Source organism: Tenrec ecaudatus, chromosome 12, assembly GCF_050624435.1.
Source record: "Tenrec ecaudatus isolate mTenEca1 chromosome 12, mTenEca1.hap1, whole genome shotgun sequence".
Lineage (NCBI taxonomy): Eukaryota > Metazoa > Chordata > Mammalia > Afrosoricida > Tenrecidae > Tenrec > Tenrec ecaudatus.
Genome location: NC_134541.1, coordinates 27,153,689 through 27,171,522, shown reverse-complemented (window position 1 = coordinate 27,171,522; position 17,834 = coordinate 27,153,689). Strand labels below are relative to the sequence as shown.

Here is a 17,834-nt window from a genome sequence, read left to right as displayed (position 1 = left end):
ATTATTTATAAACTATCAAGGGACCAGGGGTGGGATCGGGGAGGGAGGGGGATGGGGGGAAAAAAAGGGAAACCGAGCTGATTCCAGGAACCCAAGTGGAAGGTGAATTATGAGAGTGACGAGTGCAACGAATGTATAAGGGTGCTTTGCTCAATTGATGTATGTACAGATTGTGATAAGAGCCTTATGAGCCCCAATAAAAAGATTTTTTTTAAAAAAAGAAAGGACTGGGGGAAAATGAGCAGTCGATATTAAGGGCTCAAGTAGAAGGCAAATGTTTTGAGAATGATGATGGCAACAAATGTACATATGTGCTTGACACAATGGATGGATGTATGGATTGTGATAAGAATTGAACAAGCCCCCAATAAAATGATTTTTTAAAATACATAAATAAATTTTTAAAAAAGAGAACAGATCCTCGAGGCACACAAAAAGAGGACTAAGCTACAATTCTGCCTAATGGGAGATAATAAAGAGCACTGCCATGTTTTGTCACTGTGAGATTACATTCATTCTTTTAATCTGCACGGTTATTTGTCTCGCACAACTGTCCCATTTCACAGAACGGAAAACCGATGCTCTGAGGAAGTCCACAGCAAGGTTTCCCAACAGAAGAAGCTGCAATAAAAGCTGTTGGGTTGTGGAACCTCCATAGCCATCCCCCCACCCACCCCACCGCCACAGCTCCCATGCTGGCCAGACAGGCTGCTTCTCCCACTCCCCCACTCCCGGACAGCACCGTTCAAGAGTCTCTTCCTGCTAAATAAGGAGGATGAAACAGCTGTCTGTGGGACTAAATCGAATGGGAGCGTTTCCAAGCCATGATTTCCTCCTCTTTGCCTAAATCGGGGAGGAAAGAATTCCTGTTATTCCTGATGCTGCCCTCCTGCTATGTCCTGGCAGCTCTCAGCATCCTGTCTCGCTCGCTCGCTGTTTGGGCCCTCTCTGACAATGCCAGTTGTTTTTTGGCCGTGTTTCTCCAACATGGTAGTTTATAAGCTGTTCCGAATGGATCTGATTTTGAATTCAATGGAAGACGAGTGGGCACTTGGGCAGGTTTGTCACTCTGGCTGCTAGGAAGAAATCCCAGAGGGGACGTTCCGGCAGCTTGTTTCCCTCACTCTGCCTTCAGCCGAGGCCAAGAAAGTAAAGCCTACATGGCCACACTCAGGCCCCAGCAGTGTGTTAATGAATGAGTTGTTTATTTGTGAGCTGGCATGCTGACTCTTCTTCCCCGGGGCTGTGTACATGGCTATCTCCAGCTGGTTTCCTACACTCCCTCCCCAAGAAGTCTAATTCAGCTGTGGGATTACAAGGGCACAGGGCAGTCTGTGGGCAAAAAGACAAGTAGAGTGAGGCACTTCCTGAAGCCATCTCGCCTGACAGTGAGCCTCCTCCAAGAGCTACGCCTGGCTAGGGGCCTGCCTGTCAGATCCACTGGCAGACCAGGCTCCTAGGTAGCAGGTACCAGTGCTCTTAGGTTATGTAACGTTGGGCAAATGCTGCTGCCATCGGCCTCTGGTCTGGGTGGCTATTTGCACAGAGCAACTCTGGCTAGGAGAGGGAGAAAGAGGACATGCACGTGGCCAGGGCTCACCTTATATAGCAGGTCTGGAACTGCTGGGATCCAATATGAACCTGAACGCCCTACAGCTACAGCAAAACTGCAGTGGTGGTTTTAAAGAGCCCTCCAGGAGTATCTGCCAGAGCACTTCTCAGGCTGCACTGAGACTAGAACCTGTGAGGTTTCTGGGTCCTTTCCGCCCTTTCACTTGATTTTTCTGTCTTCTTTCCAGAGGGTTCTTCCTCTTCCTCTCAACTTATAAACAAATCCCACTGTTTCCCTCATCTTAAAAAAAAAGAAAGTCATTTTTAAAATGCTTCCCCCTGTCATCCTGTCATACACACTCCCCATCTAAAGATCAACCTTTCATCTTCCTCTCTCAAACTTGTTAGAAAGTACTTTACAATTACTTCTTCCCTCCTAATAACTCCTCAATCCCACGCCCTCTGGTTCTAGTCCCAGAAGGCCCAGGAGAGGCCTTTCCTTGCCCATCTCCAGGCAGCTCCCATACCTTTGTACTCACTAAGATCTGTAAAGCGGCTTGCCAAAAAAAAAAAGCGGCTTGCCACTGTATTTCTGACTGCATGCTATTTTCAGGTTTACTTGTTGCCTCTCCCACCACAGAAATGAGCGAGCCCCGAGAAAGTCTTTATAGCTGTTGGTCAGTCAATGTTTGCTATGCTGTTCCTACTCAGGATAAGAGCCCCCCTGCCCACCCTCCTCACCCTCCAAAAGGAGAGTGGTTGAACAGTGCCACCAAGGCAGCCATTCCCGGACAGCTTTAGAGTTGAACCTTAGACCCTTCATGGCTAAGCAGCCTGTGACAGCCTTAAAATTGCTAAAGCCATCTCCCCATTTACAAAACAAGAGAATTGGAGTAGATTTGTGACTTAATTTGAGTTTCTATGGAGCTACTTAAGGGTCCTTTTCAGCAGCAAAAATGTGAAGACTGAGTGAACAGGTCACTTCCACTTCCTTCAATCTAAACAGCAATCCTTTTATCTGATGTATATACTGTGGCTGAGCATACGATTTCATTGTTTAAAAGGACTCTGCTGATAGACAGTTTGAACAGCAAAGTTCCCTCAGCCTAGAATGCATGTTCATCCCTTCTTGGACTTGCTATTCTTCAGATGTCAGTTTAAAGGTCAGCACTTCAGGGAAGCCTTCCTTCTCCTGCGCCCTACCCCCCATGAAATTAAAGCCTGTTGTAGGGCCCGATTCCATCCACAGAGTTCCTAAAGGACAGAGCAGAACTGCTCCACGAAGTCTCCAAGGCTATAATTTTTTTTTAATTTTTTTTCAAGGCTATAATTTTTATGAAAGCAGACTGCGAGCCACAGCTGGCTCCCACAGAGCAGCTGGTAACTTTGAACTGCTCATCTTTTGATTAGCAGGTGAGCACTTAACCATTGTGCCACCAGGGATCCACCCCACAACAACATTCAATACCCTCTTTGCTCCCAGAGGAGCCCGGGGATGTAGTAGTTATGCATTGGGCTTCAATCCATATGGCTGGTGGATCGAAACCACCAGCAGCTCCAAAGGTATAAATACTGGATTTTCTACTGGGAAACCCATGGGGGATGGGAAGTGGGGGGCTTGGAGAGATACTGGGAGTCAGCCCTGACTCGATGGCAGTGAGTCTGAGTTTGGTTTTCTTCTCTCCCAGAGCTGGCATATTCTCACATAGCACTTATCCCAATTGTATTTTATTCAAGATTTGTTTACTGTCTCTCTCCCCAACACTAGACCCTTTCAAATCCCTCTGGTGCATATAGTAGTTCAATTAGAGAATAAAAGCTATTAATTTTATGGATCTACAGTTCAATGTACAGGTATTTAATGAAATAATTAAAAATATAGTTTATATGAATAAGTGTTATTTTAAATTACTTTGATAGTTTTAATTATTAATGAGGAAAACAACTTAATTCTCTGAGTTAGCCAGATCTTCCCTTGAACTTCCTCTCTACCACTTACTAACTAGTTATTTGGCCAAGTTCTCTGCTATCCCTATGGCCCTCATAGATAAATTTATGATAATATATGCAAATAAATACAAGATAATGCATGTAAAGCATCTAGTAGAAATTACATCTATTATTGTTTCCCGCCTTACCTTCATCACAAACTCAGTGCCATCAAGTCAATGTAGAATCAAAGTGACCTTATAAGACAGGTTACAATTGCCCCGTGAGTGTCCGTGACTTTAATTATTTATGGCGTAGAGAGCCCTGTCTCTCTCCCATGGAATGGCTACTGGTTTCAAATTGCAGACCTTGCAGTTATTGCCCCAATGCATAATCACGGGCTCCTCCATCACAAACGGACTTTAATTTTATGTACTCCAGTCCTTTTTCTAAAATTACCTTCTGTATCCGGGAAGAAGGGGGAAGCGATCACTATGATCTACATATAACCCCCTCCCTGGGGGACAGACAACAAAAAAGTGGATGAAGGGGCACATCGGACAGCGTAAAACACAAAAATATCATAATAATTTATACATTATCAAGGGTTCGAGAGAGTGGGAGGGAGGGGGAAAAATGAGGAGATGATACCAAGGGCTCAAGTAGAAAGAAAATGTTTTGAGAATGATGATGGCAAATGTACAAATGTGCTTAACACAATGGATGGATGGATGGATTGTGCTAAGAGTTGTACGAGCCCCAAATAAAATTATTTTTAAAAAATCGTCTGTGCCTAAAAGGTAGTCGTGCCCTTTGATAAATTTTACAATAGTCTCTAAAAATCCATTAACCCTTAATTGGTAACATAAGTTCTAACTACAGAAATCTCAACCCCCACCCCCACAAAAAAAGCTGAAGTAAAGCAGAGAGCTGTGCCCCTCTCAACCTGACCAACTTCCCAGTGCCACTACCACGGAGCCACGTCAGATCTGAACAGACATTCACTGGTGCAAACGAAAAAGGGGGTTGAGGGGAAGACATGAAATGCTAAGAAAACCAAAATAATTCTTGCTCTCAGTAAAGTCGCCATCCTCAAGCAAGACAGAAGAAATACACACATAATGAAATATAAACATGTGGGTGGGTAAGTACTAAGGAAACTAGCAAAGGTAGAGACGGCTTCAAAGAGAGAGATTCTGAGTTGACTAGCAAAGGGAAGAAGAGGGCCATCGAGGGAGAGGAAACTGTGTGCCGGATAAAGACTTGACATCCCTACCATCTAGGGTCCCTCCGAGCCCACTGCAGAGGGGTGGGGGTAGTGACAGTGGTGCAGGGACTAGAACAGATGAGACCAATGAAGGCAGCGTTGGGGGGGCCACACTGGGCTGAATATGAATGCTACACTAAGAAAGTTGTATTCTACCTTGAGAAAAAATGGATAATGTTAATGGAGAATTTGAATGGAATAGAAAATGCTAGAGACTATATGACATTGTAAAGGCCAGTTTTATACAACTTTTATGCCAGAGATATGTGTGTATGTATATTAGATCACAAAATAAGGTCCTCGGCATCATGCCAAAAAAAAAAAAGATATAAGTGTGTGTATGTGTGTGTATATGTGTGTATATGTATATATGTATATGTATATATGTATATATATATATATACCATATTAAATGAAGGGGGAAGTGCAGAGTGGAGACCCAAGGCCCAAGTGTCGGCCAATGGAGATGCCCTCACAGAGGGGTTTAGGAGAGGAGAGGGGTTAATTAGGGTGTAAGGTAGTATCGATGAAGAACACAGCTTTCCCCCAGATCCTGGATGCTTCCTCCCCCCAACTACCATGATCTGAATTCTACCTTGCAGGGCTGGATAGGACAGAGGCTGTACAATGGTACATATGAGGGCTGGAGGTACAGGGAATCCAGGGTGGATGATACCTTCAGGACCAAGGGTGTGAGGGACGATGCTGGGAGAGTGGAGGGTGAGTGGGTTGGAAGGGGGAACTGATTACAAGGATCCACATGTGACCTCTTCCCTGGGAGAGGGACAGCAGAGAAGCGGGGAAAGGAGACTCCGGATAGGGCAAGATATGACAAAATAACGATGTATAAATTACCAAGGGCACATGAGGGAGGGGGGAAAGGGGAGGGAGGGGAAAAAAAAAAGAGGACCTGATGCAAGGGGCTTAAGTGGAGAGCAAATGCCTTGAGAATGATTGGGGCAGGTAATGTATGGATGTGCTTTATACAATTGATGTATGTATATGTATGAACTGTGATAAGAATTGTATGAGCCCCAATAAATTGTTAAAAAAATAAAATAATAAATAAATAAAAATAAGGTCCTCAATTACAAAATGAGTAGGTAGCTAACCAGATGTAGAGGGTGGGGCAAAGTCAAGAATGATACCCAGGTTTCTGGTGTGGGCATCTGAGCAGATCACAATGCCACAGACCAAGCCAAGGGCGCAAGGAGGAGGTCTGCTTTTCTCAAGGCCACATGGAAATAGCGAGCAGCCCCGACAGCAGCCTCCCAGCATTTTCAGCAGCCACAGACATTACTGATCTTGGTTAGCAAAGACAAAGGACCCATAATCATTGCAGCTGCAAGATTAGAAATCAGAAAAGTCCTAGAGAATATGATTTCAACAGTTCTAAATTTCAATCACAGAGCCCTAGTGGCACAGTGGTTCAGCACTCAGTTGTTACTTGAAAGATCAGCAGTCTAAACCCACCAGCCACTATGCACAAGAATGAAGTGGCTGGCATCTATTCCTGTAAAGACAGCCTTGGACTTCCTATAGACTAGTTCTACTCTGCCCTGAAAGCTCACTATGAGTCGTGATCTACTCAACATCAATGTGTTTTATAACCTCAATCAATATAAAAACTTGGGAACCAGAGTAGCAAACAGGGTAGGGGAAACATCCACACTTCCTCCAGGTAACTAACAAGACATCTTTTTTTTTTAAATCATTTTATCAGTGGCTCATACAACTATTCTCACAATCCATACATACATCAATTATGTAAAGCACGTTTGTACATTCACTGCCTTATCATTCTCAAAACATGTGCTTTCCACCTAAGCCCCTGGCATCAGTTCCTCATTTTTTCCCCTCCCTCCCCGCTCCCCCCTTCTCCCAAGAGGTCTATTCTAAGGGGCAACAGGGAGTAATAGTAATCACCCTTGGTAACCCAAGCAAACTCTGGACAATCTGACCCCAGAGGTTTTTTTTTTAATTGGGAGGGAGGGTTGTTTCTACTTTCCTAAGACTCCACACCTCTCCCTCACACCTACAGGAGATAGTTGTATTGTGATCGTCTGTCTCCTGTTGAGAATGCTGGGTCTGGTTCCCTATGCCTTGGGCACTTCCTGGAGCTTCACCCTAGAGATCACAGAGCAGAGCTTGCACAGCCGTAGAGGTGGAGTCATTATTTCTCTTAATGCCTCTGTCCCTCAGAGGATAGAATTCTTCAATTCCTTAAGGGCAAAATTCGGGTCCACACTACTTTTCTGGTAACCCTTCCTACTACATGCCTCCAAACACCTGCCCTAGACAATTCAGACTGTGCTCAAATACTGCTTGTTCTTGTAAATGTTCTGTCTTTTGCTCCTGCTAGTCCCTCAGTCTTCCATGACCTCCATTTGGACAAAAATTACACACACCCTTTACAGTACAACTCAACTGTCCTCTCTACCACAGAACCATCCTTTACCCAACACGGCTCTGCCCCTCGTTTAGGTTCAGTCACACCTCCAGTGCTTCCACAGCATGTGCCTGCGCCTGGGGCATAAGACTTCTTTCAGTCTGTCATCCATTAAACATGACAGTGCTTCTGTCTGCTTTCCCTCTAAACTCTATTTCTTAAAGGTAAAATCTGTGACATGTTCTCCTTCTCTCCAAAGCCAAACAGTTTTGAGCACACTGCAGGTCTTCAGCAAGAGTTTATTGACTCAAACTAAAAAGCTATTGATTCATTCCATCAGGGTCTATAGATCACCAGAATTAAGGAAAAAGTCAGAGAGGAGACCAAGGAAGTATTTAAACAAACAGCCTGCCTCTCTCTCCGTCCATACCAAACTGGCAGTAGTACTCCCCACTTCAAGAAAGTAAACCAACCTCAGCAGAACGCAGGAGGCACGGTCTGGAAATGGTGGTTGACTAAAAGAACTATACGCAGTTTCAAGGCTCTCTGGCTGCTATTAGTCAGCTATTGACCTTGGGATGTGGTCACAGGGATTATATATTTTATTTTGCAATCCACTCCCTCTAACACTCTAATACCTGTTAGCTATATGCGCAATAAAGAGTCTTTCATACAGGCACTGAATATTATCTTTGAGTTCCTCTGGGAACAGCTTAATCCTCCTTCCAACCCTCCCACCTTTCCAGTGAATAATTCCACAGTGCCACCTCAGCAGGCCTCCCCTCTTGAAAAGGTAGTTTCCCTTTCAATATATCCAGCCTTCCATGCTAACCTTCTTCATTAGGAAAACTGGAGAGTCGTTTGCATTTTCAGCTGCCTGACTGACACTTTGTACATTTCAAAGAACTAGTAGGCAGACTAGCAAGAGCCTGATAGTTGTGGCGTCCCCCTAGCTCCCATAAGCACTACATACTCACATTAGTTACAGGACTTGGCCATTCTGATTGTAACTGACCATTTCACATGTCTAGTCTCCCTCACTAGACTATGAGCTTCTTCAGAACTATCCCATACTCCTAGGCGAGTGCCCGGAACATGATGTGAACACAATCAACTGCCAGCTAGTGAAAAAGAGCACAACGTACACTTGTAGCCGACCTCTGTGATTCTGAGTGCATGATGTCTTTCTAGAGCAGTCAGCGCTGTGATGCACAGGTTCAGCTGAAGGCAGTCTCAAACAAGGCTGCTTTTGACAAGCAGCCACACCCCACGCTCCTCAGATGCTCGCTCTGGTCAAAGTAGTCACTCGGTTCTCCAGAAATTACTTTTCCTAGACCTGGCAATGCAGTGAATACATTCCCCACCCCCACTTCAAGGTCTCTCCTATATCCTTCTGGCCTTTAGCGGTGTGTAACATTACGTGAAAATTTGATTTTTTTTGGCTACTTATTTCACAGCTGAAGAAAAAATATACTGTTTAAGGTGTTAAATATTTTTACATCCAACAAACCTAGCATGAATCTAACCTGTATGCACATTTTAGAGGTACAGGCGTAAATGTCAGCGCTATAATTTGTTATAGGTTTCTGATGACCAGCAATGAAAATGACCACAGATTCTCACAATTCAAACCACTTTTACGTAAATGTGAACTTTCCTAAAACACCCAAAGGAGAGAACTTTCCATCTAAGCTCATGGAGTCTCTAAGAGATACTGATAGCATTGTTCACTGAATTAGGTGTTCTACAAATATGAGTTTCTTTCCGAGTCTGTGCTTTGACCTTTATAAAAATGTGCTTCAAGACACCAGTCATTAAAATGAAAGAAATCATTTTAATGCCTGAACTACCATTTCATATAATCAGCCCTGCTGAAAGATATACCTTCAGGTCAGCAGTATTAAAAAATAATAATAATACACTTGGTGACTTCACTGAAACTGTTCACTTACCAGACGTGAAGTAGGGTAATAAGAAACCAGGAGTTGAATGTATCAGGAATCTGACACCCTAGAAAATAACAACAAAGTATAAATATGTGAGGGTTAAGAAGAATCATATTAACTGTATATAACGTAGTGGTAGAAATTTGTTCAAATAAATATATAGCATTAAAACAACAATGAGGTACCACCTAACACCCTCAAAGGTAGCCCAATTCAAAAAATCAGAAAGTAACAAGTGTTGGAGGGGCTGTGGGGAAACAGGAACTCTCATCCACTGCTGGTGGGCCTGTAAGTATGTACAGCCGCTATGGAAATCAATCTGGAGATACCTAAAACAGATGGAAATCGAGTTACCATACGACCCAGCAATCCCCCTACTGGGCATATACCCAGAAGAGGCAAGAAACAAGCCAAGGCCAGACATCTGTGCTCCAATGTTCATTGCGGCACAGTTCACAATTGCAAGGAGCTGAAAACATCCCAAATTTCCATCAACTGACGATTGGATTAAAAACTGTGGTAAATATATATACAACGGAGTACTACGCATCGCTAAAAAGCAGTGATGAACGTATGAAGCACATAGCGGCATGGGAAGAACTGGAGGAAATCATGCTAAGCGCAGTAAGTCAGGCACAAAAGGACAAGTACAACATGAGCCCGCTGAGGTAAGCATTAAAAAAAAATGCAAAAGGGGCATAGGGAAAAAGCTACTGTATACAAACATTCTTGGGGTGAGGACCGTGCAGAATGGCAGAGACCAGATCAAATCCAGGGATGCACATGGTAGACAACTGGGAGGAGGAGGTGGGTAAAGGAAAAAAAAAGATGAAAATAAGGAAGAAAGGGGTAACAGAGGCATGGGGCACTAATCCACCCAAGGGGAAGGTATTGTTTATATGTCCAAAGGGAAAGAGGGACCAGACTTCAACCCAGTGCCCCAAGGTATGAATGCAACATTCGTGGAGTAGTGGAACCAGTGGAGAGGTCTGGGGGGCTGGTCCCAGTACCAAATACTAAGTGGACGCCTGCCCCTCATCCCAGGAGAATTTGTTTCAAAGGACGGCATTGAATCTGCAGCTCCGGGAGAGGGACATATCTGATCGGAGCACTAAGGAGCAGATGAAGGGTGAGTAGGAGAGAGTGGAGCACATCCTGGCCCACCAGGCCTTGAGGACGATGACCCAAATTAGAGCAGCCAGTCCACAAAAAGGACCACATGGCCAGCCCCACTAGGAGACAGGGGCAGCACCGGAGACGCAGTGTGGGAATTGCGCCCGTCCTGATCCCACCACACGGAGGCAAAGCACTGGGGGAGTGCAGCGGAACAGCAAGGGAATGGAGCGGCAAGGTCCCCAGGGAATGCTGAAAGCAGGGTATTGGCGCCCCAACAGACTGGACTGGAAAACACTCCTAAAGGACAACAAACGATCCTTGAACTAACTACATGCTTTTCTTTCTTGTTGTGTTTTGTTTTGTTGTCAGTGGTTTGCTGTTGTTGTTTTGTTGTACACTGTTGCTTGGTTGTGCTCTGTCTTATTTTTGTGCATGTTATTATCTCTACAGGTCTGTCTAAATAAGACAGGCTGGATGAACAATCTGGAGGAAAAACAATGGGCCGACAGTTCCCGGGGGAGATGGGCTAGGGGAAGGTGGGGGGTAAGGAAGTGGTGTTAACAAACCCAGGGACAAGGAAACAACAACTGATCCAAACTGGTGGTGAGGTGGGTGTGGGAGACCAAGCAGGGCATGATCAAGGGTAATGTAACGAAGAGGTATTGCTGAAACCCAGGTGGGGACAGAGCATGGTAGTGGGACAGGAGGCAAGTCAAGGGAAATAGAGGAAAGAGGTGAGAGGCAAAGGGCATTTATAGAGGTCTAGACAAAGATATGTACATATGCAAATATAATATGAGGATGGGGAAATAGATCTATGCTTAGTATTAAGGTGGCAGAAGGACATTGGGTCTTCCTCAAGTACTCCCTCAATGGCAAGAATACTTTATTCAATTGGCATTCTATGATGCTCACCCTCCCGACACAACCAATGAAGATAAAGCAGGCGAATAAGCAAATGTGGTGAAGAAAGCTGATGGTGCCCGGCTATCAAAAGATGTAGCATCTGGGGTCTTAAAGGCTTGAAGATAAACAAGCAGCTATCTAGCTCAGAAGCAACAAAACCCACATGGAAGAACACACCAGCCTGTGTGATCACGTGGTTCCAAAGGGATCAGCTATCAGGCATCAAAGAACAAAAAATCTTATCATTGGGTGCACACCTCCATGATAAAATCGCTGAAGACAAACGGGTGCACCCCCCATTATCATGATGCGAATTCTACCTTACAAGTCCGGCTAGACCAGAATGTACACTGGTGCATATGGGAGCTGGAGGCACAGGGAATCCAGGGCGGATGATACCTTCAGGACCAGGGATGTGAGTGGCGATACTAGGAGAGTAGAAGGAGAGTGGGTTGGAAAGAGGGAACCGATTACAAGGATCTGCATGTGACCTTCTCCCTGGGGGATGGACAACAGAAAAGGGGGTGAAGGGAGACGTCCGACAGGGCAAGATATGACAAAATAATAATTTATAAATTATAAAGGGCTCATAAGGGAGGGGGAAGCAGAGAGGGAGAGGGGGAAAAAAAGAGGACCTGATGTCAAGGGCTTAAGTGGAGAGCAAATGCTTTGAAAATGCTGAGGGCAAAGAATGTACAGCTGTGCTTTACACAATTGATGTATGGATGGATTGTGATAAGAGTTGTATGAGCCCCTAATAAACCGTTTAAAAAAGACCCAGAAAAAACAATAAATAAATAAATAGCAGTTATAATGTTCTTAATTATGTTATCACAGAGAGGGACAGTGATACCACAGAACAAGACCATGAGTTGAAAGAGCACTGAATATAATCAGACACCCAGCCATCGACTTTCAATCCTGTTATCTGTCACCTTGCTCAAATCACTTCTCCCTGAGCTTCAATTTTCTCCCCCATTTAATGTGGTCTTTATGCTTCCTTTCAACTTCTTTGTGATTATATATTATCCTTTCCTACACCTAGATTCTTATAAAAAATTAGGCAGGGACTATCTCCTCTCTCGCCCTTACGTGTAAGCTTTTTCCACTTGAGCTCAGAACCTTAAGTCCATCTAGTCTGAGTAATAAAGCTGACCACATCTAATGTTGGGCTTTTCAGTTTTAGATCCCACCAATCAGGTCAGTGTCAAACCCCAAGCATCTCAATTCTCAGTCTCTGAAAATGAGCCGGAGGATGGGCCGCTCACTGAATGTGCCATTTTTTTTTTTAAATGTACCCTCTTTGTTACATGACAGGAGACAAGTTGGAGCAGAAGAATAAAGAAGAGAGAGAATTAAAGAGAAATGTGGGCTTTTCATGGAGAATCTATCCTTTGGGGCAATGATCTAGGAGAGAAATGCTGTCATTTGCCTTTAGCAATCAGTAAACAATATGCTACATGATCACAAGTAGAGGTCACTAAGCAATATTGTACCTGTCAGGTACACTGAAACCAAAGAAATTAAATCAGTTGCTATTTGGACTCCTAGGTGTGGTGTGTGTGTGTGTGTGTGTGTGTGTGTGTGTGTGTGTGTGTGTGTGTGTGTGTGTGTGTGTGTGTCAGAACGATGGCCCCTCAGATAGTCATGGCTGTGATCTTTCTGCTGAGCCATTGCTGGGCGGGTTTGAAGCACAGTCTTTTGTTAAACCATAAGCACCATCCAGGAACTCCTAAGGCCAACGAATAGCACCAGTAATAATAAAGACTGTAGGTGTCAGGCATCAATATAATTGGTGCTTTATATGGATTAACTCAATGAATCCTGCCAACAACCATATCAGGTAGATATGCATATACCCCATTTTACAGGTTAGAAAACTGACTTTTTGAGAGATCAAGACCACTATTCCAGATCACACAGCGATGAAATGAAACAAGTGGGATCAAATTCAGATGTACTTGATTCCAGATATGAGATTCTTAATCAGTACTCTGCCTCTATGCATCCAATATTAAGATCAGAAACTGAAACTCACTAAGGGTCTACACTGGGTGCGAGGTCCACTGCTAGTGATGTTAACATATTGTCTCACTTAATCCTCAATTTAAGCCTGCAGGCAGGCATTATAAATCCCATTTTAGAGACAAGGAAACAGACTCAAACATTAACAAACTAGTAGCAAAACTGGGTTTGAATCCAGGTCTGTCACAAAGTGACACCAAAATACTCTGGGGAGCTCAATGGGTGGTGCCCAGCAGCTGTCAAGTGGACTTCCTCTTGGAGCCCAGCAGGAAGGAGGTGAAGGCTGGCCTGGCCAGCCGTACAGCTATTAAGACACATGCCATTTGAGAGAGGGCCAACTACCCTCCACCTAGAACGAGAATAGCCATGAGAAAATCGCCAGCCCGGATACTGAAACTGGGTCTTTTTTGGAGGTTAGAACAAAACATTAAAAAGAAAAGTTTTCTTGGAAGTCTGTCTTTCAATTTGGAAAATGAAATTTGGCCGCTTTTAAAGGACAATCTGTTCAACTGCTACCTCTACATCAAAGCTTCTCAGCAGCCTCCAGGAGCCTTTCCAATTTTCTCAGAGAGGGAAGCAGATCTTGGGCTGGAAAGCACAGACGGACAGGCCAGCAGCTGGACTTGGACCACAATTTTCCCTTCTGGAGGTCGGCTCAGGGCTGAGGATGAGGAAAGTGCTAGCACATGATTAGGTCTTTGTCCCCAGGCTACGGGAGAGTGGTGGTTGTGTGACGTGCCACAGCATCAATTCCAGTTCACAGGGACCCTACAGAACAGAGGGGAGCTACCACTTACGGCTTCCATGCTGTCAGACCGCTACACCTTTCTACTTTGGAAAAGATGGGTTTGCACCAGCTACCATGTGGTTGGCAACTCAGTGCTTATCCACTGTCTTTACCCACATGGTAAAGCCTTCAAAAGAAGACCAGTGGTTGTTGACTGTGAGCAATGCAAAACACAAGAGATTATTCAAATCAATGAAATATCTTTACTACTTTGTAGTGCAGTAAAACTACTTAGTATAGCTCTTCTGTGCATAGTTTTGGGAACTTCCACCAACTGACTGGGCAGAACCATGGAAATAGGTGTAGAAGGCTCTAACTCTCGGTTGTCAGTTTTGTCATCCCACTGGGTTTAAGGTAAATCATTTCAAAAGCAAGAACAGAGAATCCCCAAGAGCATCAAGAAAGAAATGCTATGGAGCATATCCCTGGGTAGGGAAGAGGAGTGGCAACCATAGAGGTTGTGATTCCCAACCTATGGAAGAAGTAAAGCTGAGTGCCTTCGGAGAGCAGGATGGCTTACAAAGTGAGGTACTCTTCGGGTATGTATCAGCATTGAAGAAGTCAGAAACCCAGAGAGACCCACCTGTCAACATGGCTGAGAAGCAGCGACATCGACAAACGAACCGGATCCTTAGTTTTTTCTGATCCTATGCTGTTGTAACTTGCTAACTGCTCTAATCGACACCTGTAATTCCGAATAATGTCTGTGAGCTTTGTGAGCCACCGCAATGAATTGTCACACCCGGCAAGGAAGCAGTGTTTCTGACTGCTGCCCCACAGAAATCAGCTTTGAGCTGGTAGAGAGTTAGTCTCCACCCACCCGCCCCCATGTACCTGGAGGAGGTCAGCCTGGTTTTCATGGCATGTCCTGACACTTCAAAGTTACACATGCCACAGAGTCTTTTGTTGTTATTACACTCTTGCTCCAGTGCACACTCGCTCGGTCTATTATTTTCTGAGGCTAGGCAATCACTTTCATGGACAATTACAATAAATAGACATTCCTGTCACTGGAAGACAGTATAAACACAGTTTTGCAATCCAGGCTTTGGGATCGGATTGCCTGATTCAAACTCTTGTCTCAACCTCTTTACCTGTTTGTTACATAATTCTTGGTAAAGTTATTTAGTCTCTCAGTGTCTCAGTTTTCTACTCTGAAAAAATGAGGATTAAAAAGAGAACCAACCTTACAGGGTTTTGTGAAGATTAAATGATAGGGCCTGTAAAATATTTAGTGCAGTGATTGGCATTGAATGGGTATTCAATACATATTTAATAAATATTGGCATTCCTAGGCATTACAAACTATAACATACTTGGCTGCTAATAAAGGTTAAAGATTCACACTACCTAAGAAGAAAGGCCTGGCAATCTGAAAAAGGCCACCGCCTGAAAACCCTATGGAGCACGGTTTCCCTCTGACACATGACGGGGTCCCTGTGGGTTGGAATAGACTAGAAAACAGAGTTGTTTGTTTGTTTGGGGTTTTTTTTTCTCCCAATAAATAATAACTATTGGTTTTCAAACTAAAGAAGTTGGTAGAATTCTCCAATTTCTTTATCATTAACTTTAGTAGATGGTGTGCAAATATTAGGTGTATAGATATTAATACAAGTATCAAATCAAGATGCATTGATAATTATTGATGATTGGAATGTGAAAGTTGGAAACAGAGAAAAACTATGTTGAAACTATGGCCTTGGTGATAGAAACTACAGTAGAGATTGAATGACAGAATTTTACAAGACCAACAACTTCTTCATTGCAAATATTTTTCCAACATAAACAGTGACTGTACTCATGGAATTCACCAGACAAAATACACAGGAACCAAGTTGACTATCTCTGTGGGAAGAGACAATAGAAAAGCTCATTATCAGTAGTCAAAAGGAAGTCATGGTCTGAGTGTGAACAAACGTCAGATGTTCATATGTAAGTTATGTAGAAGTTGAAGAATATTAAAACAAGTCCTCCATGAGAGCCAAAATATGACCTTGAGTACCCCTCACCTGAATTTCAAGTACATCATAATAAATCTGACATAGCAATCACTAGTGACAGAAGACCCGATGAGCTGTGGGAGATGACATCAAGAACATCAAATAGCAAGAAAGAAAAAAGTTATTAAATAGGAAAGAAAGAAAGATCAGAACTGGAAACACAGGGAATCCAGGGCAGATAAACCTCTCAGAACCAATAATGAGATTAGCGATACCAGGAGGGTAAGGGGAAGGTGGGGTAGAAAAGAGGAACCTATCACAAGGACCTACATATAACCAAACCCATCCCTGGGGGATGGACAACAGAAAAGTGGGTGAAGGGAGATGTCAGACAGTGTAAGACATGACAAAATAACAATAATTTATAAATTATCAAGGGTTCATGGGGGGACAGGAATGAGAAGCTGGTACCAAGGGCTCAAGTAGAAAGAAAATGTTTTGAGAATGATGATGGCGACAAATATACAAATGTGCTTGATACAATGGATGGATGTATGGATTGTAATGAGTTGCATGAGCCCCCAATAAAATGATTTAAAAAATAAAATACTTTAAATAAAAGAAAGATCAAAATGGATCGTGGAAGAGACTCTGAAACTTGCTCTTAAATGTAGAGTAGCTATAGCAAGTGGGAGAAATGATGAAGTCAAAGAGCTGAAGAAAACATTTCAAACAGTGGCTTGAGAAGACAAAGTATATAGCAAATATGCAAAGACCCGAGTTACAAAGCCGCCAAGGGAGAACATGCTCAGCATAGCTCGAGCTGAAAGAACTGGGGGGGGAAACTCAAGCTTTGAGTTGCAATAGTGAAGAATTCTATGGGCAAAATGTGGAATGATGCAGGAAGCATCAAAAGATGATGGAAGGAATACAGAGTAACTGTACCAAAAAGAACTGGTTGACATTCAACCGTTTCAAGAGGTAGCACATGATCAAGAACCAATATCATTGAAAGAAGAAATCCAAGCTGCACTAAATGCATGAGTGAAAAACAGGGCTCCAGGAACTGCTGAAACACCAACTGATATGTTTCAATAAGCTGATGAAGCAATGGAAGCACTTACTCATGTATGCCAAGACATTTGGAAAACAGGTACCTGGTTGAGATCACTGAGAGTGATCCATATTTGTATCTCTTCCAAAGAAAAATGGGCCAACAGAATGCTGAAGTTATCAAACAATATCATTACTATCATATGCAAGTAAAGTTTTTCTTTTTTTTTTAAATCACTCTATTGGGGGCTCATACAGCTCTTATCATAATCCATACATACATTCATTGTGTCAAGCACATTTGCACATTTGTTGCTATCATCATTCTCAAAACATTTGCTTTCTACTTGAGCCCTTGGTATCAGATCATTTTCCCCTCTCCCTACTCCCCCCTCCCTCATGAATCCTTGATAATTTATAAATTATTATTTTGTCATGTCTTACACTGTCCTATGTCTCCCTTCACCCACTTTTCTGTTGTCTGTCCCCAATGGAGGGGATTATATATGGCTTGTAATCCATTCCCCCTTTCTACCTCATCTTCCTTCCACCCTCCCAGTATTGCCACTCACACCACTGGTCCTGAAGGGATCATCTGTCCTGAATTCCCTGTGTTTCCAGTTCCTATCTGTACCACTGTACATCCTCTGGTCTAGCCAGATTTGTAGAGTAGAATTGGGGTCATGATAGTGGGGGGGGCATTTAAGAACTAGAGGAAAGTTGTATGTTTCATCATTGCTACACTGCATCCTAGTTGGCTCATCTCCTCCCCAAGACACTTCTGTAAGGGTAAGTTCAGTTGCCTACAGATAGCCTTTGGGTCTCCACTCCACACTCCCCCTCATTCACAATGATACGATTTTTTTTATTTTTGGATGCCTGATACCTGATCCCATTGACGCCTCAAAATCACACTTCTTCCATG

The 17,834-nt window shown here is 43.5% G+C and overlaps 1 protein-coding gene across 4 annotated transcripts in view; it reads right to left on the bottom strand.

The window, feature by feature from the left end:
* UQCC1 (ubiquinol-cytochrome c reductase complex assembly factor 1) overlaps window positions 1-17,834 on the bottom strand; it is a 128,818-nt gene that overhangs the window by 58,188 nt on the left and 52,796 nt on the right. For all 4 annotated transcript variants that reach the window (XM_075563719.1, XM_075563718.1, XM_075563717.1 and 1 more), the window contains one exon: window positions 9,089-9,146. In XM_075563719.1, coding sequence (XP_075419834.1) covers window positions 9,089-9,146 — 58 coding nt within the window. The remainder of the gene's footprint in view (window positions 1-9,088; window positions 9,147-17,834) is intronic.